Below are 26,406 nucleotides of genomic sequence, written 5' to 3' on the forward strand. Positions count from 1 at the left end.
AAGGCTGGCTTCCCATCTCCAGTGTGTGCCCCCCTAAGTCCCCCGCCCCTCTTTCTCTGTCTCACTCTGTCTTGCTCTCTGGCTGTTTATGGTGTTGTGTTTCTGTCTCCCCATTCACAGACTTGCTGCTCTCCCTGGTTCTGTCTCACCCTCCTCACTCTGCCTCTTCTTCCTCCCCCCTTCGCGCCTCTCCCTGGCTGGGCTCACAGCTCTTATCTCCTCAGACGCCCCACATTCCAGCGTTGCCGTGGCTCCCTGCCTGCATCCCTGGTCACGGCGATTCCATGGGTTCCCACAATCCTCGGCAGCTTGCTGATTTAGGGTGGGCAAGTGACTCTCAGAAACAGGGGAGAGAAGAGGAACAGAGGGGTTACGGAAAGACAGAGGGGGTGGGAGGCAGAGAGGGTGGGTGACAAGAGAGGGATGATAAAAGGAAGGTAAAGTAAAAATAAGAGGGGATGAGCAAAGTGGCAGCAGATAACTGATGTAAACATGAAAATAGACAAATAGAGTCAAGTAAAGTAAAAACATGATTTAACCCTGCATCATTAATATTCCTGTAATGTCAAAACAACAAATAAGAGTTTTTGACCAAAAATACTGTCTGAAAACAGCACAAAAAAATACTTAAGAAAAAGAAAGAATCTTTATTGAAATATTTTAATCTGTAGAACGCAGAATGACAGTTTCCCCTTGTTTTTATGTGAAACCAAACCATCTGTGCTACAGCAGGTCGAACCTCATCATCCAGCCAGCTGACAGCCGCTAACCAGGCCTGCGAACAGAGAGGGCAGATTACATTCTGAGAAAACTACACATGCATTCACTGTCCCTCGCTTTTCGCTGGTATCTCGAACAGCAGGCTTCTTCAGAAATGTTTTATAAAGCTTATGGCAATATGCTGATTTGACCTCTGCACAACAAATTTCATGGCACGAGGTTCATTAGCATCAACACCAACATTTACAAAAAACAGCGTGTAACCGAGGTGTCGGATCCCAAAACGTCAAAGACATACAAAGGCATACTTTAGGGGTGTTCTTCAAGAATCCCTGGTCCAGTCTGATTAAGTTTGACAGCACTTCTTCCCAACACTCACAGACCAAAAAATGTCCATTTTCCGATGAGTTGGGCGCTGAAGGTCTTACGTATCTGTGTCTGTCCGTGAACTTTCTGTGACTTTGTGTCTCTCTCTAATGATCAAAGCGTTTTGCTTTTTGGTGTGCCGATCTGTTTATCGAATAGGTTTATGAGCAATTTTGGCAGGGAGAGGACTTGGGAGATTTAAGCATGTTCTCACACGCATGCAGACACAAATCAACATAGAAGCACGCATGGACAAACACACAAACGTACCTCTAAAAGGGTCCCTGGCATTGTGACATTTCACATTTCATTTAAATCCATGAGGGATTACAGCCCTCATGTCAGGAAGGAAGAGAGAAAGAGGAAAAAAAAAAAACACTCACGGAATCCATTAGTTTTAAACATTTAAAGGACCATCTAAGATAGACTGATGGAAGGATAGAGGGGTGGGTGGGTGTGTAGTTGAGTGAGGACTGCGTGGCACAGCACAAGTCTGTCCTAGATTAAACAGCCGCTCTAATCCCCCATTGCTGCCCCCAAATTGGGTTTCCCTCAATCTCAGTCTTGCCATCCTAATGTGAGAAAAAGAACTAGAGCAGAGGCTGAGGCAGAATAATCAGAACGTTAAAAGCTCTGAGAGCAGAATAGGGGAAAAAAAAAAAAAGAAAGAGATGTAACGATAAAGCAATTGAATGGCGACTTTAAGAGAAGTGTACAGAGCTTGACTGAGGTCAGTCAAGGCTTCCTGAAGTCACAGCCTGCCTCTTGCCAACTGTAAACATTCATCAAACGAGGCACAGCTAGGTGGCAGTCCTGTTTGATAACCTCAAACCAGAACTTATGAATCAGCATTCACCTTAGTTCCAATTTCTGACATATAAGTCCCATTTAGCAAAACTGCATCAGTCTCTATCCATTTGAAGAACCACCTTCAAACTCCATGAAGAGGCACATCGACTCAGCCATAATTTCCAGGGCCCTGCAGCACTCTCTCAGTGTTCCTGCTCCATGTAGGTCTCACTGGATCTTACGGGGTTTGCTTCCGGCTCTGGCGGAATCTGTCCCTCTCTTGGAGCAGGTGAGTAATAGCTGAACGTATGGCAGGTGCCTGGGGATCAGTGGGGTCCTTCTCTAAGTAAAGACTAAAGTGCCGGGCACTGCAGGTCAGCAGGCTGTCTGGACTGTAACCCCGGTGACCTGAGCGGAGCAGCCTCTCGCAAGCCAGAGCCAGGTTCTTGTCCCAGTTTGGCGGGTAGTCTTTGTGGGCCTCAACAATCTCCTTATATAGCTGCCCAGCAAAAAAAAATTAAAAAATAAAAAATCAGAGAGACAAACATAAAAGAGACAAACATAAAAACAGTCATTCTTTTCCTGTTGCATTTTAATCTGTCCTATTGTGGTACATGAGAGTGTTTACATGCTTGTTGGGGTCAGACTCACAGTGTAAGACAGCTCAAAGAGGCGAGTTTTCCCCTCTCCTTGCATCCTTTCAGCCAGGTCAAACAGAAAGAAAGCCGTCTTCATCCTGAAACAAAGCACGCAGGCTTGGGGCTAAGTGCTGGATGGATGAGCCATGCAGATCCACACTCTCAGACGCACCACTCCAATGGAGTGATTTATGTAGATGCCGGCACCAAATACAATGTACATGTAGATGTTTTACCACACAAGACTGGTTTATGGAGATGTTCTAGTGGGGCAGTATGCATCGTGACACAGCATTTTATTTACACTCTAAAATATACATCCAGTCCAAACAGGAAAACCAGCATCTCCTGTAAAGCATTTAACATACCTGGCTTGCCACATCTCTTCATTAGCAACATGCTCCCAGGATGCAGGATGGAAACTGTTCATACATGGGGAAAAAAAAAAAAATTTATCTAAACTACCTTCAGGCACTGCACTGGCTTATTCACAGTTCCACTAACTATAAATGATTATTTATGTGAATATATTGTTCCACTTGGCTGTGCAGGTTTTGATACACTAAACATCAATGTTTGCTGCATAAACAGTAAGTGACTGAGCAACAATACCAGCTAGCACATTAGACATGGAGTAAAACCACGTCTGCCTTTTTTTTTTTTTCACTTTGTTGACTGTAAACACTTGACCTCTTCTTCAAAAGAATATTTTAGCAGGGTTTCCGAGCTAATATTTGGCTTGTGGGCATCGGCAGACACGCTTGTCGTGAGGGTGCGGGAAATAATGTCACAGTATTCAGCCGTGGATATCTGAGTGAATGAAGGGCTGCTGGCAACAGCAACAAAATATGGAGCTTTGACTAATTCCACTTTTGACACAGTTATTGACAAAACGCAATAAGAAACTCATTATTTTTCATCTTCAGTCTCATTTCAGATGGCTAAGGGCCTAATGTCTTGCTCTGGTTAAATTCACAAAGAGCTAGATCACAGCATGGAGAACAGAGGACAAGCCCACTGAGGGACGTTTTGTGGAGTCTGTGGAGGGATGACTGAAGACCACAGAGAGAAAAGTGAGCATGGAGATTCCCCCCCCCCCCCCCCCCCCCCCCCCCCCCCACCCCCACCCCCACCCCCACCCCCGAAGGATTTGTTTATTTTCTTGGCCAACAGCAGTTCCCGAAAATTACACCATGATCGTTTTTAACCACTTAAACCTCTGAAGTGACCCAGTCATTTTTTTTTTAATGAACATCACAGAGATCTGTTTTCTAAAATCATTTAAAATGTCAGGTTGAATATTGGAGCAATGAGCATAAAATGACCCCCACAAAAAAAAAACAAACCACACAATATCTGGAATATATTATTTTTATAGTATAACCCAGGCAGACATGTGCAGGGAGGTCAGCGTTAACTGTGTCTGTGTGTGCACCTGTTGTGTGGCTCACTCCAGTTGTAGATACTGCGTGTGCGATGGGCCCACTCTTCAGGGTGAAACTGCCTCTGAACAGGCACTAAGTAGTCACACACACCCAGGGGCCAGCGGGAATAACTACGTTCCCAGCTCGGGTCTCCATCAGGAAGTCCGATGCAGGCAAACACATCCCTCCTGCAGAAAAACAGAGACAAACTATCAGATAGAGATTTGCTCACTCCCTCAATTTTTTTATTTATTTATTTTTTCCAGGTAGCTGTTTATAATGACACATACAGGACACTATATAGACAAATATTCCTCACATCCTAGCACCTTCTAGCTTCACATTAGCAATATGCTTCTCACACACCCTGAGGGTTAATCCCACAGGTCAGTGTTGCCCCACAGAGAGACATACATATTGGCCTGGCAAACACTGCCCCCTGGTGGGCTTGGTATTAACAAGGCACCATCCAGTTTCTGGGTCTCAATTCCTCCTGAAGGAGCAAATCACAGGAGCAGGGAGCAGCAGTAAGTCCACCAGAGACCATTTAACCAAATCAAGTAGATTAGTTGACTTTTGTAGTTCATCAGACTCCTTTTATGGCCTCAACAGTTCTGTGGGCTTATCTTGTGCTTGCACTGTGTCGACCATCCTACTGATCTCTGCCTCATTAGATCACCCACTTGTTCATTTGGACCATTGTTGCCCTCCCAATTCACTCTCTCTCCATTTAACATCCTTCTGTATAGCTGTTCAGACCGTCCTTTTATTCCCTCTCTGCTCTCTTCATGTGTCTGAGGCACTCACTGTGTGTTGTGGGACAGAAATTCCTCGAGACTGAAGGTGCTTTTCTCTTCGGGGTGGACCGGGTCCCACCAGTGGCCGGGAAAGCGGACCCCAGGGTGGTGCTGTGCCAGCTTGGCCACATACCAAGCATATGTCATCATCTAGTAAGAACAAAGAGTACCACCAATCCCAGAGAAATATTTATATCCAGTGGATTATCAGTTAAAGAATCATCAGAGCAATTAGTTGAAAATGAAGGATTGACTATTTCGCTTCCATTAACTACTATTCATATCTTAAAGCACTTCGTGAATCTTACTGATAACGCATACAGACCAAGAAGTATATAACGACAACATACCCATTTATAAAGCCTGTAATGCTGACGTAAGGATCTAATTTATGACTTTCAATGAATTTCTTACAGTCATCATAAAGCTGCCACTTTGCACAAATATGTTAAATACAATATTATAATAAGAAATTGTGCTTTATTCACAACACTTTTTCTTTTTGTTTTTTACTTATTGAAAATTAACAAATCCTCTTTTTCAGTATGGAATGGTTTTAATGGACAATAAAAATAAGATCAGATAGTTTTGTCATAAATAAGATGCCTTAGTTTATAATACAAAGGGCAAAGGATAATTATTTCAATACAGGGAATATAAGAAAAAGTTAGCTTAACTCATTTTGTACCTCTTCTTTACCCACATCTGTATTTAATAATTCTGTAATAATTCTTTGGTTTGCATCAAATATCAAAACTTCAGTGAGAACAGAGTTGAAATTAAGGCTCTGACCTCCTGATCAACCAGGCGTACATCAGGCCGTACACCCTGGCAGTAGTGTAGGTAACGCAGAGAGTTTCCAGGCAGATCTCCTCTGGTCAGGATGATCGAGTCTTTTGGGAAGGAGGCCAGAAGCTCCCTGCCGAACCTCTCCACCACACTGTTACCACTCTGATCGCACTCCCTAAGATCATCAGCACATTCGCAAACAATTACTGTATACTAGCATCAATACAACAGTTGCATTTTCTCTCATTTGAAAATGGTTAAACGCATCATTACCCCTGCTCAGGGGTGTGTATGATGTGCGCGGTGGTGTATATGTGAGTGTCTGTAGGTATGCTTTCAAGGTGCTCTGAGGGTAAGTTGTCAGTGCCCCCGCCTCTTCCCCTCACTCTAGCTGCCTATCTAATCGTGGGGAGACAGGTGTGATGGGTCTGACAGCACAGGCCATGCTCTCCTCTTGATCAAAGCCGCTCAGTGATGGCTGTCTGGCACTCCCCAGCGCTACACTGGTGTAATCTGCCTTCTCGGACAGCTAACATCTCAGACTGAGCTCTGAGAGTGGAATCTATGTGCTAACCGTGCCTCTCTTTAGCCCCTACCATGGGGTGAGCGGAGAAAAACCTGACATGTGGAGTTCAGACCTGCAAGTATGAAGTGCAGAGAAGCAAAAGAGAAACAAATCAGGTTGACTCAGGAAAAAACTGTGCATGGGGATTTTAGAAGGAACTAGAAGATGAGAGTTTTTACTTCATTTAAAGTTTACAAGAGAGAAGTATTTAACTTCATACTTCACAAACATTTGGGTTCAGTGTAGTTACTGCAAACATGAATACTGTAAAAAAATATTAAATTGACAGATACATGGATTGTGAACATATCTGAAAAGAAACTGTAAGACACAAGCTGTCTGACACAAAAACACTATTAGAGGCTGAAATCACTAATAGCCTGTAGAAGAACAAAACAATGCAGCTACAATAATTAGGTCTACTGTGATCAAAATCTTTGCTGCTAAGAATTAGTTTTCTAATTGTCTGCAAATTCAGATGTTACAAAGTCCTAACTCAGCCCTTTTACTGCAAATCTACAACAGTGGAAATGGAACTGTAAGGATTTTGTAAGGAGTTAAACTCCAGAGCGCTGGATTTTTAAATGAAACAATGAGAATGAGTTTAGAATGCTGCCTTTGCTTCACTTTGATAATGTCTTCATTCGCACGCAGTGCAATTCTCAGGCAAGGGCAAAAACGAGTCTTACTACAACAACACAACAAATCTTAAAATTTAAAGTCAGCATTTTAAACTCATTGCTTGAGACAAAATGTACCATTTTAGACACATGCAATGTTGCAGATACCAGTAACAGCACTGCAGATTTTCATCACATCCAAAACAACAGCAAGCTTGTTATTGTAAGTGAGTGCAATGCTCACCTGTGATTGGTGTGCACCATATGTGCCAGCAGAGCTGCAGTGAAGACCCAGCCTGTGGTCTTCCACAACCCCCTATAGGCCAGCCTCCTCTCCAGCTCAGCGAGAGTCCGGCTCAAGCCGAGGCCTGCCAGCACACACACTGCAGCATCACTCTGGAGCCAGAAACGCTCAACCTGCAGGAAGAGACCATACAAGTGTGTATACAGACCAAGGTACAACCCACACATGCACAAAAGTGTTTCCCATAGTTTCTTGTGTGGCTTAGTTTCCCATCGAACCAGCATCAGCATCAACATGCAATATACTGCTGTCTGCGGTTTTATTTCAAAATATGGAAAACTGAGTCATAATTGTAATTCAGTGCTGAGCACAAATTCCAAAACAATGTAACCGCTCAGCTATGAGAGAAGAAGTCAAAGTAAATCAAAGTCTTATAGCTCACCACTCCGAGCAGTAAGGGTCTGCTAATGTCCAGGTTGGCTCTCCATGCAAAAAACAGCGAATAGACCACCAGCATGACAGTTAACAGCCAGGACACCGAGCGACACCTCCTAGAACAAGACACCTCGGATTATTCAACGCACAAATATTTAACTAGTTTTCCTTTTTTCTTAATGCATATTCTGCCATTTCCATATTTTTAGTCTAATGTATTACTGTGTCTATTTACTCTGTAAAAATATACTTGTTTTGAATAAGTCCGTAAGAATATTAATGCACGGACGGAGATCACAAGCCTGAGAGAAAATGTATCTGCCAGCAAGCTAAGAGGTGCATGATTGATTTTCTAATGCAGACTGAGTAATAATGAGCTGGTGCCAACCACTGAATCACAAACTCATTACAGTACAGCTGTAAAATGTTCTTATACACTAAAAAGAAAATATTTCCCCTCTTGGCAAAAAAAAAAAAAAAAAAAAAAAAAAAAAAAATCGTCCAAAATTTTATTTACAATTTAACATGTTAAAATGGGGTAAATAAGCATTTGCAGGCTTTCATTTAGGCAATCTATTAGGTGACCTCCCTCTTCTTCATCATCTGTCTGTGTATGTAGCCCGGTTTACTGAAGTGCACCTCGGGAGAAGGGGAATAGCTTGTGCCCTGCAGGGCTTCGGGGCATTACTGGGCTTTATCAGCTCCACCCCACAGATCCCAGCAAAGGCTCCCCTGTAATGAATTACAGGATCACACTGCCACATATAGATGCATACAGGCAGTGATTTACTTGTACACACAAACATGATTTTGAAAATCCAAAATACACATCAAATCCTCTTGATCTGAATGTGGAGCGTCGTGACAGTTTGACAGTTAGGTGCCTCAGTGTTGTTTTGTATTCTTTTTTCTAAGATCAGCATTTTGTCAGTGGTTTTGTTCCCTGTCTTTTACTCCAGGGGATTAGATTTTTAGTTGAAGTGGGTGCTGAGATGTGCATGACAGAGTTTGGTGAGTTGCGTGCTGGCATCTAACTCATCCTACCTGTCCAATGAGGAGAGCAGAAAGCCTATTCCTGCCAGTACCGAAACAGGAGGTGAAAGTTCTGCCAGGCAGTGGTCCAACTGGGCCCTGCACACACAAACACACACACAGACATGACGGACACCAAAGACAAGCTCAATTACCCTCCCTGCTACTGAACTCAAGGACACCAATTATTAAATGCCCTTCATCCCCTATCAAAACAAACTCCTTGGACTGTGCACTCCTCCTTTCAATCGGATTGACAGATACGAATGACTGTGTCATCCACCCCCCACAGCCCCATCCTCTCCTCACAGCGCCTGTCAGTCACAGAGCGCTTGCTCAGAGCGGAGAGATAGTTTCCTGCCTCTTCCTTAATACCCATCTCTATTTGACAGCTTATTGAGTCTCTATATCTCCCAATGTACACTATGTGTGAATGTGCTCATGAGCGTGTGTTCGTGTGTGTGTGTGTGTCAGCTATTCCAGTGGGTTTACGTCTCCAGTGCGACATGCCTGTCATGTTCGCCTCTCTTCCCCATCTTGAAGGTGTGCTTGTCCATCAAGCAGCAGGGGTGATGGAATGGGGTGGGTGCCTGGCAGAGGGGGGGCTGGTCGTGGGGGGTCTTAAGACGCACACGCACCCCATCCCGTCAGTTGGAGAAAGATACCAGGAGTGGGATGACTGTGGTGGTGGTAGTAGAGGGAAGCAAGGGAGAGAATTGGGTGGAGGGGGTGGGGAGGTGCTAGAGTGGAAAAATACAATTTCTCAAGCTCTATTGCAATGTCTGTCATCACAGCTTGTCACGCTTAAACACCAGAGCTGAGTGATCATTTCAAACTGCTGGAGAAAGAGAACACAGCGATTTGGCCCTCTAAGCAGGTTCAGTTCTGCTTTGATGGGAGAGAGTGGAATGGGAAGAACAAAAGCTGCTAGAGAGAGTAAGGAAAAAGATGGGCTGTAGAAATGACTGTGGGCTCTTATAATGGATTGGTGTGTGTGTGTGTGTGTGTGTGTGTGTGTGTGTGTGTGTGTGTGTGTGTGTGTGTGTGTGTATGTGTTTGTGTGTGTGTGTGTGTGTGTGTGTGTGTGTGTGTGTGTGTGTGTGTGGTTAAACCTGTATAAATCAACAGAACCATCACAAAGAATAGTTGGGTCTTCCATCTCTAGCCCAATATGTGCCTTCACTGTCCTCAGATCAAATCCCCCTACTTTCTTTCTAGATCTTACTATCTAAATAGAAATGAAGTACCAGAAATCAAACATGCTGGGTAGTTTATGGATATGAGTGCAGAGATGGCAAACATATTGTTTCCTGCTTCCTAAATGTGAAAATGTGCTCCTTCTGACCATCTTTGGCTTGAGTTTGTTGGGTGGAAAAACAAGAACTTCAGTGACATTACTTTGTGCTCTGAGACACAATGTGAATTTTTATGTTAATCAAAGTTAATCAAATTAATAGCCCAAACAAACAGTGAGTAGATTAACTGATAATCATTAAATCTAGACTTAAATGACAATCTAACTTTGAAGCGCAGAATATTCAGACCAGGAAGATGTCAGGAAGTTCTGAGTGCAAACAGCTGCAAGGCTGTTAAAAAAAAAAGAGCTCACACAAACTTACTGCAGCATTGTGGTGAGGTTAACTGAGCTTTCTGTCTTTGCCTGCAAAACAAAAACAATGGAAGCTAAGAAAGCATGATCAGGGTTCGTGTCAGTTTAAATACAGCAAGGCAAGCAGCACTTACTAGACTGAACGTGCCATACTCAGCTCGCAGTAGGTGGGTCAACAGACCTGACAGGGTGGTCTGGTCACCCCAGCTCCAGCGGGCTGTGTTGAGGTAAGATGAAACTGGCAGGTAAATGTAGGGCAGAAAGCCAGCGAGGAAACAGAATCCCAGAGATACAAGGCCATGCAAAGACAGCTCCTGTTTAAATACACGGATAAGATGTTCTTCAATTTGTAATGTTGCCCAAAATGCAAGCAAAACAGTAAAATGGCAAGAGCTTCCCTTGAAGAGGGTGTGTCAACAAGATTGGAGAAATCTGATTGTTTGTTCATGCGTTTCCTTAACAGATCTTTTTTTTTTTTTTTCAGACCAACAGTAACTTTGAAGTGAACCCATTATGCTTATTACCAGCTCCACATATTTATTCTTGGACTAAGACAGTTCTGCAGAATTCACAGTTGAAGATAATCCATATTTAAAGCTCCTGTCCCTTTAAGGCTACCCTCACTTTAATCCAACTTCCCTCTGGTTGGCTGCACCTCGCAAACAGAAGGTTTGAAGAGGATATATGGAAGAAAATAATGAATAAGGAAAAACATAATTCCATAATAAATAATTTCTTAAGATACCTTATTATTATAGTTTCTTTTTATCTCTATCAAGAAATTGCACACAGCTTTAGTCCTGAATAATCCATTAACATATTTAAACTTATTATTTCTTCTGTGCTGTCTATAAATCCTATGCATGCTTTATCTAATGAGGCCCGTGACCTACCTTTTGAGAGTAGAGTTGGTAAAGGACCCAAGGAATGATGACCAGCACATACAGTACCAGTGTGTGCTGGTTACAGAGGCCCAAGCCACAGCATAATGCCCCCCAGTGTGCAATCTGAGAGGGACAACCAAAACAGTGCAGCATTGTGCGTTTAAGTTAAGTAAAAACATCACAGGAAAGCTCCCTTCCTGCTGTGTGGTGTATTGAGTTACCTTCTTGCGCTGCATGGCATTTTCAGCACAGTGGAAGCTGGCGGTCAAGAAGAAGAGAAGGCCGATAAAAAGGTTGTTGAGGGTGAAGACCTCTGCCACCACAGACCACTGCCAGCTGAGTCTGGACACAGCGAATAGCCCACCAGCCAGCACTGCTCCAGGACCAGGACCTGTCATCCTGACAGTGTAGAAGAAGAGGGTTTCATTAATTAGACAGAACTGTGTCTTTACACTAAAAATCCAGGAACAGCATTTTCTTCCCCCCCAAAATCATATACAGCACTTGGATCTAACCACAAAGAGGTATCAAAGAGAAATGAGGAGGAGTTAATTACCATCTGGTCCACTAAAATGTACTAAATTAAGGATCTGAATGTTTCAATTATTAAAAACAAGTGACTTAAAATGAATCTCAAAAAAAGTACTTTTAAAGGCTGCAGAACTTAAATTGCTTTTTCTAATATTTTATTTGATCAAAGTTACACCGCAATGACACCAAAAAGGAGCAAAATAACAAAGTCAGCAGCTTCACACAAATTTTAAATATTGTTGTCAAAAAAGCCACCACTTCCCTCTAACTAATTTGGGGACCCATTATAATCGTCCTTCTACCCAAGTTTGCTTCTCGGACAAGACCTTGAAAAACACTCTCTGTGATTTGGGGTAATTCACATATCACGAGAAGTCCCTCTCCAGCAGCCAGCTGATCTTGAACAGACTGGCACAGAAACCACCGTGGTGCAGATAGCACTTTATCCTCAGCTTCTTAAATATAATGTGTGCACAAAAGTTTTCCCCTTCCTCCTCTCCTGTACTGTCTCCATCTCCTCTGCGGTAATTGAAGCAAACTTGGGATAATCTGTCATACGCTAAGACCCACCACTTACTAAACTGAGAGACAGAGGGGGAGAGAGAGAGAGAGGCGACAAATGATGGGGAGAAGGGAAAGAAAAGGAAAATAGTGCAGAAAAGTGTGCATTAAAGGGGTGAGACAGTGTGCGGGATGTAGGATGAAATATAGAAAAAGGAAGAAAAAAGTTCAAGAAGAGAGAGGAGAAAGAAGAGAAAAGGAGAAAAAAAAAAGCAACCCAGTCCCCAGCATGCTGGCTCTGAAATATGAGCAGGCTCGACAATTAGGGAAGTCAGGCAGTATGGCCCTTTCCGCCATTGTGTGGAGTGGCTTAGAGTCCTCATCAGCCTATCAGCTAACTGACAGGCAGAGAGCTGCTCTATTCAGCACCGCAGATACAAGCTGCAGGCCAAACGGCTGCCAGGTCCCTTATGACCCCACAATCCCTTGCCGGTGACAGCTTCAAGCTCCATAGCAAATTAGGCGCTCTCACATTACAATCGCAGAAGACAGATTCCATTAACGGTATCTGAAATTGAGTAGAGAGCAGGCCCGTTATCAGACCTGACTCATAAGCACCGCCATTAATCACAAGGCATGATACCATTTATACATTTCCAGCTCTCTGCCTGCCGCTGTGATAGTCAGCCACAAAAGGCCTGATGAGACTTAGGCTAGGGGAACAATGGAGCTTTCTGAGGAAAGCGCGGTAAATCAGGAAAAAAAAAGGCGAGGGAGAGCAAGAGAAGGGTGGAAAAAAAAAACTTTAGCTCGCTGACTACTTCCCCTTTTATTCTTGGGTTTTCTCTCTCCTACTCTCCACTATTTTCCTGTGTTTTCTGTAAGGCGAGCCTAGTGAATGAGCACACGCATGTGTGTTTGCGTGCACTTAATGGGGGCGGGGGGGCGTCTAGGAGTGGGTCTTAATAAGAGATAGCAGCGACTTTCTCTCCGCACCGCTCCAGGAATTAGTTGTAACTTGAAGGAAAAATGAAGAAGGGTGGCGTTTTCTGGGGTGGGGGTTGCAGATGGGGACTTTTGTTGAGGTGCAGAGACCTCCCGCACCCATAATTTTACCTCCCCGCATGACAATTAACCCACAGCTCATGCACCTAGCAGGGGGGCTGGTTTGGGGGTGGCACAGGGTGCAGAGCAGTCACGGGGGTCCCAAAGAAGGGGTTATTACACCAAGTCTGTTTCTGCTTCTGTAGCTCGTCTGATAGCCACCACTCGTCACATATTCAAAGACACACACCTCTGTCCCTCAACTTCTTTATTCTCCCTGAGTGCCTGACAAATCTCTCTGTTAGAGCCTGTCAGTCGGTAAGAACCCAGTGATGTGTGTACAGTGCAGCCTGTAAATGACCTGTCTGTCTGCGCGAGACCACCTGGGTCCCACTCAGCCTCTCCACAGCTCATTCTCCAGGCTGGCTGCTCCCAGGGCGCTCGGATAAAGCAGGACACATTTTGACACCACTGTGGCCGTGTTCCCTGTTATCGCGACTCAGCGCTGTGCAGGATGCTGCTGCTGTACTGAAATGTTATGGCTCAGTGACAATGGCCTGGCTGGGACGTGGCAGGAGAATAACATGGCTGACAACGAGACTATTCAACCCTGAATTGATCCACCCTGCCAAAAAATGTCTGTGTCATCACTTGGATAATTAAGTCAATGACCAATATTATATGTAAAGCCTGAAATGAAGCACAAACTTGGAAATAAAGTGAGTGGTTATAAAGTAAAAACTATCTGTAATTCAACTTGAATAAAGTGAAACAGGAGCATAGGCTCAAAAGGGAGGATCAAAGGTAAATAAAACAAAAAAATGACAATAATACAAGAGACAATGTCCCCTTCAAGGACACAACAAAAGCTCAGTATAATCACTTTGAAGTGTCAAAATGAGACCTGCCTCATTTACCCACTCAGTTCTACAGTATGGGCCAGAGACATGCCAGCATCAGTCGTCTGCACTAAATAGCAGCACACAAAAAGCCTACACCAGCATTCGGCTCTGAATGAAGCCTCACAATGGAGCTGGCTAAGGGAGCCACTGTTACACACCACCCCGGGGAACAGACAATACCACAGCTGTGCCATCGCGGATCAACGCTGCACTGTTCTCTAACCGAGTGGTGGTTTGGGTAAGCAGTGCTGGAAAACAATCACACATTCCTGAAGAGGGTAGAAAGCCCGAGAGAGAGGGGGTGGCCTGCTCGGGCTGAGGCTGAGGTTTCCAGCTGGCCCTCGCAAACACCCCAGGGCTCCCCTCTGGCCAGGACACCAGGCAGGCTACTTAGCAGCTATTATATGACAGGGGTATGATGTATTGCTTTGAAGTTTCAAAGCCAATCGGCAACTGATACACAAATGTTAAGGAATGTCAGAAAAATCAAAGTATCAGCTTTGATTTAGTACTACTAAATGGTTACATTTAATTGTCTTTCAGAGGAATTACATCATGACAATATGATCATACCATTTTAGGATTTTATAAATTCCAGCTCAAACAGGTTATCTTGTCACATAAGAGCAGAAACATTTGTAAGTTAGTCTTCTGTGGGCTATTGTGGGTCAAGAGCCCCTAAATTCTTAACAGAAAATCTACTTCACAAAATATGAGACTGGAGTTTAAAATATAAAAGGGCTGAAAAAAAGATGTACAATGTTGCATTAGAGGAAATGTAGACACAAGAGTTTGGGGAGCTCGATCTATACTTGAGAGTAACAACCAGGACATGTTAGCCTCTGCTGTTATGACTTTTGATGATTCATTTTAAATTCATCTTCTATCAGCTTGTATGGGCATGCAATGCTAACTTTAAGATTTCAATTGCAGGTAAACACAGACAAAATAATATTCCAAGATCTTAATTTTATTTATTTCTTATGGTATTTAAATATTAAATAATAATTGTGTTATAAGTTGATTTTACTAATATGACAAGCACTGACATTTGTAAAATTACCCATCCCTTTAATGGAAATATTGTTGATATGATTTCATATCATATCAAATTTTCATCATATTTTAACTTCTTTGGTCACTTATGGTTATTTTCCCAATTACTTCATGTAAAATTATCTCCCAAAAGAACCAATTGCCACCCTCAAAATATCATTACATTATTGATACTGAGGAATTTTGTTTTTTTACTAACTGACTTCAAAACAGTTTGTTTAAATATTTTATATTTAAAGCCAGAGGAAAAAAAATTCTAGCCAGTCTCCAAATCAAGCATTTCCCCGTCTTTGCTTCACCATGCGGTGTGCGGAGAAGAGGCTGTCTCTTTGCGCTGAAAGGAGGGTAAACAAGGGTCCTGGCTCTGCCGCTCAGACACCCCTCCTCCAAGAAAGCGCTCCAGTGCTACAAGTGCGTGTAAAATTAATCACCACAATTCTGTTCAAACAATGCAGCCACTGACATGACAATTTCTCCCAGAATGCCATCTTAATCTCCACCCAACACACAAAAATTACAGGAAGAGGGGAAAAAAAAAACAATTTAGAAAAATCCCGTGTTTATGCAATTCTCTGAATGCCATTTTTATTGCTGCTTTTTCCAACAAAGTCATTAGGCACACACCAGTGATACATAAATGTTGCTGTATAGATTCCATTAACTAATTCTGGGTGAATTGTAATTGCCGAGTCTGATCCGTCTCTGTGCCTGGTGCCTTATTAAGACTGCCTGTGGTGGGTGAGGAATGTAATATTGACGTCCGAGGCAGACACAATCTCGGGCCCACGGGCGAAAGGAATATTAAACTGGTACTGTATTCTGCTGTCTATCTAGCCCTCCTCCCTCCTCCGCTCTATCCCCATCCCGTAGCCAGTAATGAGGAAATAACATCTTCATTAGACATCTGTTTAACTGTATTAGAGGATGAGTCCTGGGGGAACCATTGGTCATGCTGAGGAGGGTGGGAGTAAAGGAGGTCTGTTGGACTACAATATGACGGATGAGATACAGCAGAATAGGAACAAAAGGTCTAGTGATTGAGGCCTTTTAAACAGACATACTTAAAATTGTCTTCTGCATTTTCAGAAAAAAACAATAAACAGCAATGGCTGTATATTCTTTATGGCCACTTGGGCTGAAGATTTTATCCAAGAGTAGCAGATGTGAGAAGGAGGGGCATCCTTGCCACCTACAGGTAGAGGTGAGAACATTACCCAATAAAACAACTCTATTAAGCTGTTTTTTGGATACAAACCTACATAAGTGGTTGCTAAAAACAATTCCCCCACACGTTGCTCCTGACACGACCTCAACAAGGCACACGCAACCCCACCCCTGTGGAAAAACAACCCACCTGAGCAAGGAGAGAAAGCACCATTGGGACCATATGGTGGAGGTCCTTATAAGGAGCTGGGGATGCAGCACACTGCAGGGCATGGCACCACGCCCACCCTCCCGTCCACTGAGGTGTCAGCTGTGCCACATGGGCCAGCTCCTGGCAGGGGAGCCTCTCGCAGGTGTGCAGTTTTTCTTTCGAGAGCCACCGGGAAAGAGGGAGGCCAGACACGTTTGGTGTGCTTCAACAGGCCTGTTATGTAATCATGTGATCAAACCAAAAGTGCTGATGACTGAGTGTGGCGAGGTTGTTTTTCTGCTGTGACGGCTGTCAGCGCGCTAACGTGTCTGCTCATGGTGTCTCAGGATAAGCTGGGGAATGGAGAGAGATTCCTCTCAGGTAGCAGAGATTCAGAGCAGCTTTAGCAGATAAACTATGAAACGAGAAGGCACAGAATACAGAGCTGTCTGGATTATCCCGCTATGAAGAGTGCATTCCTCCAGAGACTCATAGCTGAGGCCTTTAGCATTCCACCAGCCAAATGTTTCTCTCTGTGAACCTCCGAGTGCAATCGATAGTAATTATCATTATGGCCACCATCCTCAAAGGCTTGTCAGGCCATGGTGTGAAAACACAACAAGACATGCAATTCGGCCATCAAACTATATGATCAAGCAAAGAGAACTGTAATTGACAAATCAAAGGGAGGCTAAATTGCTACATTTAAACTTATGCAAGAGAGAGAAGTGGCTTCCAAGCCTATCAACTTACATTCCCCCACATTAAACACGGCAATCTGGCCGACTAATTTAAATTGATACATCAAAGGCTCACAATGTTGGGTATATTCCAGATGAATTTCAAGGTCTTACCATTTATTATTTGAGAGAAACTGACTTCAAGTACCCGTATTAACTTCAAAATATTTTGCCATCTGAACATAATTTCACAAAGCAATAATTTGTTTGGGAGGGTGAGGGAGGCCTATTTCTGAGCAAATGCAAACCTAAAAAAATGATAAGTAGTAAAAAAAAAAATAGTTTATGAAGGCCACAAAAGGCACAAAAATAACAAATGACATTTAAGAAATTAATTATATTGGGAAATGACACAGCAAACTCAAAGCAAGGGCAGAGTAGGTACACTATATTGCCAAAAGTATTCGTTCATCTGCCTTCACACGCGTATGAACTTGAGTGACATCCCTTAGTGTTTAATATGATGGCGGCCCACCCTTTGCAGCTATAACAGCTTCAACTCTTCTGGGAAGGCTTTCCACAAGGTTTAGGAGTGTTTATGGGATTTTTGACCATTCTTCCAAAAGCACATTTGTGAGGTCAGACACTGATGTTGGATGAGAAGGCCTGGCTCACAGTCTCCGCTCTAATTCATCCCAAAGGTGTTCTGTCAGGTTGAGGTCAGGATTCTGTGCAGGCCAGCCGAGTTCTTCCACACCAAACCTGCTCATCCATGTCTTTATGGACCTTGCTTTGTGCACTCCTGGAACTAGGGGCCAAGTCCAAGTCCAGTGGCAGTGTGCTTTACACCACTGCATCAAATGCAAAGCATCCACAGGTTCAGTGATGTAAGGCTTGGATGCAGCTGCTTGAGCATGGAAACCCATTCCATTAAGCTCTGCACTGTTCTTGAGCTAATCTAAAGGCCACATGAAGTTTGGAGGTCTGAAGTGATTGACTGCAGAAAGTTGGTGACCTCTGCGCACTATGTGCCTCAGTATCTGTTGACCCCACTCTCAGGGTTCTAGACAGAAAAAATTCACAGGCCGGCGGTAATGGACGACCAGGGGGGTCAGTACCATGCTGGAATTCACTGAGCTCCTGAGAGCGACCCATTCTTTCACAAATGTTTGTAGAAGAAGTCTGTATGCTTAGGTGCTTAGTTTTATACACTTGTGGCCATGGAAGTGATTGGAACACCTGAATTCAATGATTTGGATCAGTGAGTAAATACTTTTGGCAATATAGTGTATGAACGGTTGGTCAGTTTTGGCATTTCATCTGAGAGAAAGGCCTGGACAGAGGGTCTCTGCATGGCTGTGGCATGACATTTATGCCAGTATTCTTGACAGGGTTAAATCACCCAAATACCCTCTATGCCAGAACCAAGAAGCAGGTCCCAACCATCCGGGAACCCTCTCCCAGTTCTCTCATCTTTTGCCCTCTCCAGTAACCCCTCAGTAGCCCGAGTGTGCCAGCTGATCCACAGCCTCACAGCTCATCCCAAACTAGGCTCTGAACAGATAATGACCAAAACCCTTTATGTTCATTTCTCTAAATTGAAAGCATAGATTATACATTCACACTTAAGAGCTTATACGGTATAACTGTGTGCTCTGGATGTCCTCGCCACCCATCAACCCCGGCTGGGGGGTTGTGGGTGAGGGGGTTGTAGCGCTTTATAATGACTTTTTACTTGACCATAATCCACAACTGGATCTAAATCCCCTGAGATTATAAACTGGGGCTACAGTTAACATGCAAACTAGGAGCCAAATATCACCAGACTGCATGGATATTTTCTGCCCCCAAAATAACTGTAAATGTCTGGCCAAGAACTGAGTCCAATCCTCTAATTGACTGGTAGCTCATCAAATGCATTAATACCAGGGTAGCAGTAGGGATGCACAGTCAAAACATCCTAAATGAAGTGAAGAGCTTTACCCTTTTTTATTCTTTCATCATTCTTGTCCTTTCCTGGAAACATTGCTTAAGCTGGCAGCCTTTGGTTCACCTCTCAGGAACAGTAAGACAGGGCAGGGTCTACGGGTGATGCAGTCTGGGCTTAGGGCCAGTCCCCTGGAGAGCTCTCTCTCCCCATTCCCTGCCCTAGTTCAGCAGGGCTGACCCTGTACCCTGACCTTCTCTGGCCCCCCTGCCACCTCGTACACCCTGGCCAAGCACACAGGAAGCAGGCCCAGCACTGTGCACTTGGTAACACACACAATTTCATTTTCCCTTGCTGTCCTCCCACTATCACTGAGCTTTCACAGCCTGCCAAGGTGTACAGCAGGAAGAAATTACATCATCTTCAACAATTCCTATTCTGGAAGTAGTAACTTAGAAATATATAACATGATTGGAAACAGCACAGTATGCATAAACTGGGACAAAAAGGTAAAATGTTGACACTAAGCTGCCACCAACAATGCTGTGTGGAAAATGGCTAAAATCAGCAAAAGGGTGATGTAAGGTAGTCTGGCTAACCATGCAAGATAAACACACAGACAAAGCAGGAAGGGGTAAAATACTCCTTACATGATAGGGTCAGCAGCAGGCGAAACTGCAGGGTGGTAGATGGCAATGCAGAGACCGTAAACTGTGTTCATGACTGACCGAGGGGAGAGGAGGTTGAAGAGAGCGAAGAGGGAGGAGCAGAGAGAGTGATCCTGTTCCTCTCAGACCCAGGAGGCAAGAAGAGAGAGATTAGAAATCGTGCCATGTCAGGATTGGGAGCATGCTGGGCAGTGGGGGGGCAGAAGAACAGGGGCGTCAGGTTGGGGGATGGAGGGCACAATAATTGGGATATACATACACATACACGCATGCTCACAATGGGTGGCTGATGGGTAAACAGGCAGGGTGAGGTGCTGTGAGGGAGGACGGCGACTGGGTTCTGTTTCTGAATACTGAACAGAGGATCAGAGAGACCACTGCCTGTCAGTCAGGACCCAAAAATACCACTCTCTGTTCCAGACAGCTTCAAGATGCAAAAAGTCAGTAGGGGAATGTTTAAAGAATGCCGCCACTCAAAAATGTCTTATTGTTACTTCCCTTGATGTGAGTTAATCACTAGAAGGCTCCTCTGCTGAAGGAGGGAGGTTCTTTCTACCTTCCTGAAATTTCAGGTACTTCAGTGACTGATACCTCATGTACTGCAGAAGACACCAATGTGAATTTTTTTTCATACCATCACCAAAATCAAAGCACAGTAATGACAAAACAGAACACAAAGCATCAAGAAATTGTACGAATATATATAAGAAATAGGAAACATTTTCATATGCCTACCTGCAGACAGTAATGCAGAAGCCACCACAAGATGCAGCCCCCAGGAGGCTACTCATCAGGTTAACACTGTGGGCTGGAGAGAGTGAGGGCAGTAGACGCATAGCCAGGCAAGCTAGTAGAGTGAAGAGTGGGTAACCTGGAGGATGGGCCACCTAAAGACACAATGACAAAGACAGAAGCCATTTTCACGCATGAACTTCATACAGTTTTGGGAGAATCATGTTGGGATATTTGCCCTTCCTCACATGCAGCATATAGCAGGAGACAGTCCACTTCAGACACGTTTTCACTACTGGAAATACTCCACTGATTTTGGTAAAGTGACCTAATCGTACATAAAGTCCTGATGTTCAGAGAGCTGCAGTGTATGTGAAAACAGCTCACTGAACAATGATACTATCACAATAGGTTAGCCATGATAATGATACTCTATACATTAAGAGGCAATAATCTATGATACATGTAACTTAACTGTGCAAGAAGAAAAGACAAATAGCAGGGAAAAAATGTATTTATTCACTCCATTGTAGTGTCAGTATGTATCAGTAATCGTTACTATTGCTCTATTTCAGTAATGCAACAGTTCAGTTTATTAGCTTTCTGATTTGCTTTCAGCCATTGTCCCCCTGTGAGTTTCTTCTTCTTCACTGCAACTTCTATTTTACCCTCAATTATTTGATAAGCAGCTGTAGTGACTCTGGTAAATTGAACTTTGTTGAGAGTTCCTGCAAGTCTTACTAAACAAAATCTGATTTTTGACACCAGTGTATCATATCTGTAACTGCATCGCAAAAGAAAGCGATATGATATACTGCTGTATCGACACGTATTCATGGGCAACGAGCTCGGACGCTGAAAGTCTACATGGCATTTTGTTTTTCCCTGACATCTTGGAGTGTTTTTAAAGAGAACCCAAAACTTATGCAATGTTGACTGACAGTTTTATATTTTTCCGTAGCCCTTTGCAACTGAGTAGCAAATCTCACAGCACTATCCTCAGCAGTTCCCTGTAAGTGCAAAATTTGTGAAGAGTCAGAAACATCGTGCCTGGCTTTACTCTGACTGCTATCATAGCAGAACCCTACTCTCCCCTTCTTTCTTCCTTTTCTCACTTCTTTTCCTCTGGCCTCTTCCCAAGGACAGTGCAGCTCCCCAGAGCCCATGGTAAAGCACGTGGTGCTCGCCAGCCTCAACCCCCAAACCACCGCAGAGCTGTAGTCATTTTCGCCTGGGAGATCTCAGCAATCACAGCAATTAGCCACTAAGTCTCTTCCACCCAGATAAGGGCTCAGTCATTAAACGCAGACTCATTCCCTGGCACAGATAACACGAAGCATGCAGGCAGTGAGAAGGGGCAGCTCTTCAAATGAGCATAAAGCTGAAAGGTGAGAGTGTGATTCACCAGTCACCTCAAATGCAGAAAAGGCTCTCTGGTTACGTTCAGCCATACAAACAACTTGGCTGGAATTTGAGTGAGGAGCTGGGAATGGAAAAGGCACATCATGATAAGTCGGTGAGCAAAAAAACAAACAAAAAAGAGGCTGTAAATATGAGAGAAAAAGAAAAGCTCCAGCAGCCAGTTTGATAGTTGACAGTTTGGTGAACTAAATGGTAGCATCACACAGGTGGGTACCTTCACCAAAATAAGCAGCAATCAAGAGCAAGTGGAAGGACTGTGTGGGCTGACAGCAGTGTACAGACATGTAGCTAAAGGACAGCTGACTGATAAAGGCCACAGGGGGCAAAGAGAAGCAGAAGTCTCAAGCTCTGGGGATCAGTAGAGGGGGGCCAGCAGCCTGGGTCCCAGAGATGGCCTGCAAGGCCCTGGGGAGGCCTGAAAGGCAGACAGGCAGGCCACACGGACTGCAGCACTAACGGCAGGATTACTGGCATAGTGACACCGACACAGCCTCCCTAAAAGGATCACAGCGGCGTAATAAACTTTATTAAATAATAAAACTTATTATAACTGTTAACCCGATTTAGTTCATTCTTCGCGGCTTACACACACACACAAAAAAGAGGGGTGGATATAATAAGCCTTATACCGTACATAAGGCAAAGCCTACAAAAGCCATCGCCTTACCATTGACTTTAATTGGATTTGAAAAACGGGTTGCAAATTATAGCATTCTCTACTTGCAACTTAGTAAAATAAGTGTATAGAAAAGAAGGGGAAAAACCTGTGGACTGAAAGTAAATTAATCTGCTTTCTGCCCATGCTTAATTAAACTTCCTTAATGCTTATAAGAGTTAATGAGTGAATTGATTAAACAATACAGCTAATACTTACCCCCAGCTCACAAGCAGTGGTGATCAGCTCTCCTGTGGAAGAGAATAGGGGAGGAAATTAATGTAAACCCAATAATTATTATTAAGAGACAAGTCTGCTCCCAAAGTTTTCCCAAATCAAATACTTGCACTGGGGTTTTGCATTAATTTGCCAGGATCAAAACCTGCAAATCTTCCCAGTGTGACATTTCCTAAGCGGCACGCTCATTCTCTTCATCTTTCACTTCTCCCCCGATGCCTCCCTCCCTTCTCCAGCACATACACATAGATATAAACACACACACATACACACAAACCACTAGACTCCCCCTCCAATGCTCTGTCACACAAAGACACACATATGCAGATCTGAGAATAATGCTTCCAGTCCCATCCTCCCCATGCATTAGGGTCCCTTCCTTTCCTCTTTCTTCTGCTGCTCTACGTGCCTCTCTCCTGCTCCCACACTTCTAATGTCTCAATGTCTCGTTTAGTCCGTTGGGCACAAACAGAAAGGCTACGCTGGTGACAGTCACAGAATGAAGTAAGCTGTAAAAATAAAAGCCGGCTGCACAATTTTTTGACAAGCTCTGTGTGAGGCGCAGCACAAAGTGAAAAGAAAACCCCTAAAAGCTTTTTGAGGAAGCTTTAATGTATCTGGGCACAAACCCATTTGTGCCAGAATACACCCAGAGCGTTTCAAATTAGACTGATTTCTCACCCAATGTTTGCATCTCCCACTCATGAAAATTGAAATTTGGTTCAGATTAAATGACATTGATAAATGTTTAGGTTCAGGACAGCCCCCTCTACTGGTACTAGATGGGTAGTCCCTTCCTCCATCAAACATCCAGTGAAACGATGGCCTTGTTTCTTACAGAGTCTATCACTTTATAAGCTATGTCGAATCCGTAAGACACTACACATGATCACATTAAATCACATGAAGGTAAATTACTTTATACTGCTCTTCAGTGTTTACAGTTCCAACAAATAACATTTAAAAAAAAAAAGAAAAAATACAGCTTTTTTAATCCAAGCAGCTGTTAGTGCTTTTATATATATATATATATATATATATATATATATATATATATATATATATATATATATATATATAATTTTTTTTTTTTTTTTTAAATAAACATCTGAACACTATGTACATATGGAGTAATGCAGTACCAACCATTACAAAACAGAACGGCTGAATTTTAGATGTCACTGGCTTCCTCACATATTTTGCAACCTTGCTGATACAGTGAATTATGATGCCTAAATTTCTGCCACATGAGGAGCCCTAACTCTTATCAGTCTAATGGACCATGAAGTCAGAACTCCTCCACCTGCACAGCTTAAATGTTTTCACAGCTCCATTTCACCTGGCATGAGCCGCCAGCTACCTGCCATCATTTAACATCACACTTTCTCATCCTTCATCGGCTTCTCAATTTCACTCATTTTCCCCTTAGAAGTGGCACACTTTTACACCATTCAACACTGAAACTCAAACTAATACCAAGCCAAAACATCCATCTCAGTGCAACAGAGACGCAGTTCTGCAGCCCCAATACTAAAAAGGGAAAATATTGACTCAACGGGGTAGCAGCACGGGTGCCAAGAGTCTTTGTGATTGTGGAGCATGGGCACCCACACCAGTCTTCCCATAATCCCCATCATTTCCACACTCCACATTCCTAGACAACAGCGTACCCGCGGGGCTGCGCTCAAGCCTCTCCAGGGCACATCACACCTAAAGAGATTAGGACACAGAAACGGAGACCTGGAGAATTCAGAAGGGTGTTCAGCTGGCACTATCAGAGCGGGCATCCTGCACCGTCCCTAAACACTGTGGAGAAGGGGCTGGCCATTTTTTCAAAGGCCCTGTTCGCTAGACAGCAGCACAACCAGCAGGGCTACTCAGCACTCCAATTGCCTGCTCTCGCTTCATCTCTCCTCGCTCATATCTGGCCGAGCTTTTCTTATGCTTTCATTCAGCAAAAATGCATTCCCTTCTGCAGCTCGCATGCCAGAGCAGTACAAACTTAACAAGCAGAGCCTTCATGCCCTCAAGTCCATAATTTACAAGTTTGTAACCTTGGTATCACTTCTAAACACTGTTTGTAATTGTTCAAGGCACTCCTTCATAAACTGCATTACAAGAATGTTGGAAAACACACTGGCCATCGGAAGGTACTGAGCGGAATATGTTCAAGTCCACAGTGAGCCTTGCTAAATGTAAATTAGGTTTATGCATGCACACAAAATATTGAATTTAAACAAACGAGGAAAAGTATGTGTGAGTAAATGGCTGTCAACAGTGCTTTGTCATTAAGAATGGTGTCTGTATTACTCAACAGGGTGGCACAGTCAGAAACATCTGAAAACGTAAAAAATGTGGAGAAAATTTGTAAAATGACAACAAATTGCATTAGGTGTAGGGTCAAATGGGCAAAGGTGGTTTACACGTGAACGATCCCTTTGAGGAGACACAAATCCCTTTGGGATTGCATCAGGAAGAACATCTGACATAAAAAAGAAATCTGCCAATTCAAACCTGCGGAACTACTGACGGTGGCAACCCCTTGTGAATAAGGTAGCAGCCGCAAGTGGTGTCACAAAACAAAATAAAGTTTTCAGATAAAAATGGTAAACTCCTGTTAGCACTTTTCATATCCATTTCATAGGGTTTTAACAATTCTAAAACACATAAGATTTAATATTTGTTTGTACTGTGATTACATCTTTCCATACCATTTTACCCATGTGGAGCATCTTTTTTTTTATTAGGTTTGAATCACAATCAAGTTATCAAACCTGTGGTTAAAAAGATTGTTTTTGTGATTCATTCCCTCTTAAGAACTGAGGTGCAAACCAAACTGTGAAGAACTGTACATCTACAGACTTCAAACAACCCTAATGACTTATGTTATCAATTAAAAGCATTATCTATAGAGAAATAAAATCAAATGAACTGCAGTTAACTTTCAAAAGTCTTTGCTGATAAATTTATAGAACAGAAAAGCATAAACTACATTATCCCAATAGGATAGGAAATTGTTCTTTACAGCAGGAGCAAGAAGAATTTAAGTTAACATATTTAATAAAAAATAATAAAGAAAAAAATTAAATAAATACACTTATAAATTCGGGAATATTTTAGTATTTGTTCATTACACTGATTGCTTAAAATTATGAAAGAATGCCCTTTTTGTCTTTACCAACGTGGATTCTAAAATCAGTCTTAAATACTGTAAAAAGGTACTTAAAGTTGGGGTTTGGTAGGCTTCTTCAACCAAGTATTTTTTTTACATTGTCATGTCGGCCGAAGCCGCTTTAAGCACCACGGACAGCACCAGTAAAGCTGCAGCAGCTTCATCAACAAGCCGCAATATGATTGGCTACCGGCAGCACAACAAAGCCACGTGACCAGATGAGCTTTAGCTAGCCTGCTAGTACCAACCTGAGTCTCCGCCGGGGACAGTCCTCTGCACACAGGGCACATACAGAGCGGCGACACAAACGACCACGGTGCCTGTCAGTATCCAGCTGGCCCTGTGCTCCGCGGACATTTTGTTTCTTTCAGGGGAAATACCGACAGTTTTCACTGGCATGTCTCTTAACTAGCGAGCTAACGTTAGCATTCATCTATTTCGGACGATCCTGGAAATAAATAAAACATTGAGCCACCCCCAAACCGGTGTTGGATAGAGCTGATGTGAATTTAATCAAGGTCCGAGTAAAAACTTTCCAGATTTGTTTGTGTAGACTCGAGTGTGCTCAGTTAGGTCGTACCTGCCCGCGGAAAGTAGCCAAGTGATTCACGCC

At 43.3% G+C, this 26,406-nt stretch overlaps 1 protein-coding gene across 2 annotated transcripts; it reads right to left on the reverse strand.

The window, feature by feature from the left end:
• Positions 1-670: 670 nt before the first annotated feature.
• Positions 671-26,406, reverse strand: tmem260 (transmembrane protein 260). 2 transcript variants are annotated; one of them, XM_030759141.1, is made up of 17 exons: positions 26,374-26,395; positions 26,042-26,157; positions 22,604-22,635; positions 20,311-20,462; positions 11,134-11,311; positions 10,922-11,035; positions 10,163-10,342; positions 10,039-10,079; positions 8,432-8,518; positions 7,395-7,503; positions 6,953-7,125; positions 5,527-5,698; positions 4,745-4,884; positions 3,949-4,125; positions 2,882-2,935; positions 2,527-2,611; positions 671-2,374 (listed from the first exon to the last, which is right to left on the reverse strand). In XM_030759141.1, exons 2-17 carry the CDS (start codon positions 26,148-26,150, stop codon positions 2,114-2,116), a joined length of 2,064 nt encoding a protein of 687 aa, XP_030615001.1. In that variant the 5' UTR covers positions 26,151-26,157; positions 26,374-26,395; the 3' UTR covers positions 671-2,113. The 2 variants fall into 2 exon arrangements, with proteins under 2 accessions (XP_030615001.1, XP_030615000.1); XM_030759140.1 differs by having other exon boundaries at positions 26,042-26,406.

This window comes from Archocentrus centrarchus, chromosome 22 (assembly GCF_007364275.1).
Source record: "Archocentrus centrarchus isolate MPI-CPG fArcCen1 chromosome 22, fArcCen1, whole genome shotgun sequence".
Taxonomy (NCBI): Eukaryota; Metazoa; Chordata; class Actinopteri; order Cichliformes; family Cichlidae; genus Archocentrus; species Archocentrus centrarchus.

Bases quoted from the DNA above. Each gene is read 5' to 3' on its own strand.
- tmem260 (XM_030759140.1), bottom strand. From the start codon at position 26,192: ATGCCAGTGAAAACTGTCGGTATTTCCCCTGAAAGAAACAAAATGTCC. The intron at 22,636-26,041 runs GTTGGTACTAGC...TCTCTTCCACAG, and splicing joins TGTCCCCGGCGGAGACTCAG to GAGAGCTGATCACCACTGCT. The intron at 5,699-6,952 runs GTGAGCATTGCA...TGATGATCTTAG, and splicing joins ATGGTGCACACCAATCACAG to GGAGTGCGATCAGAGTGGTA.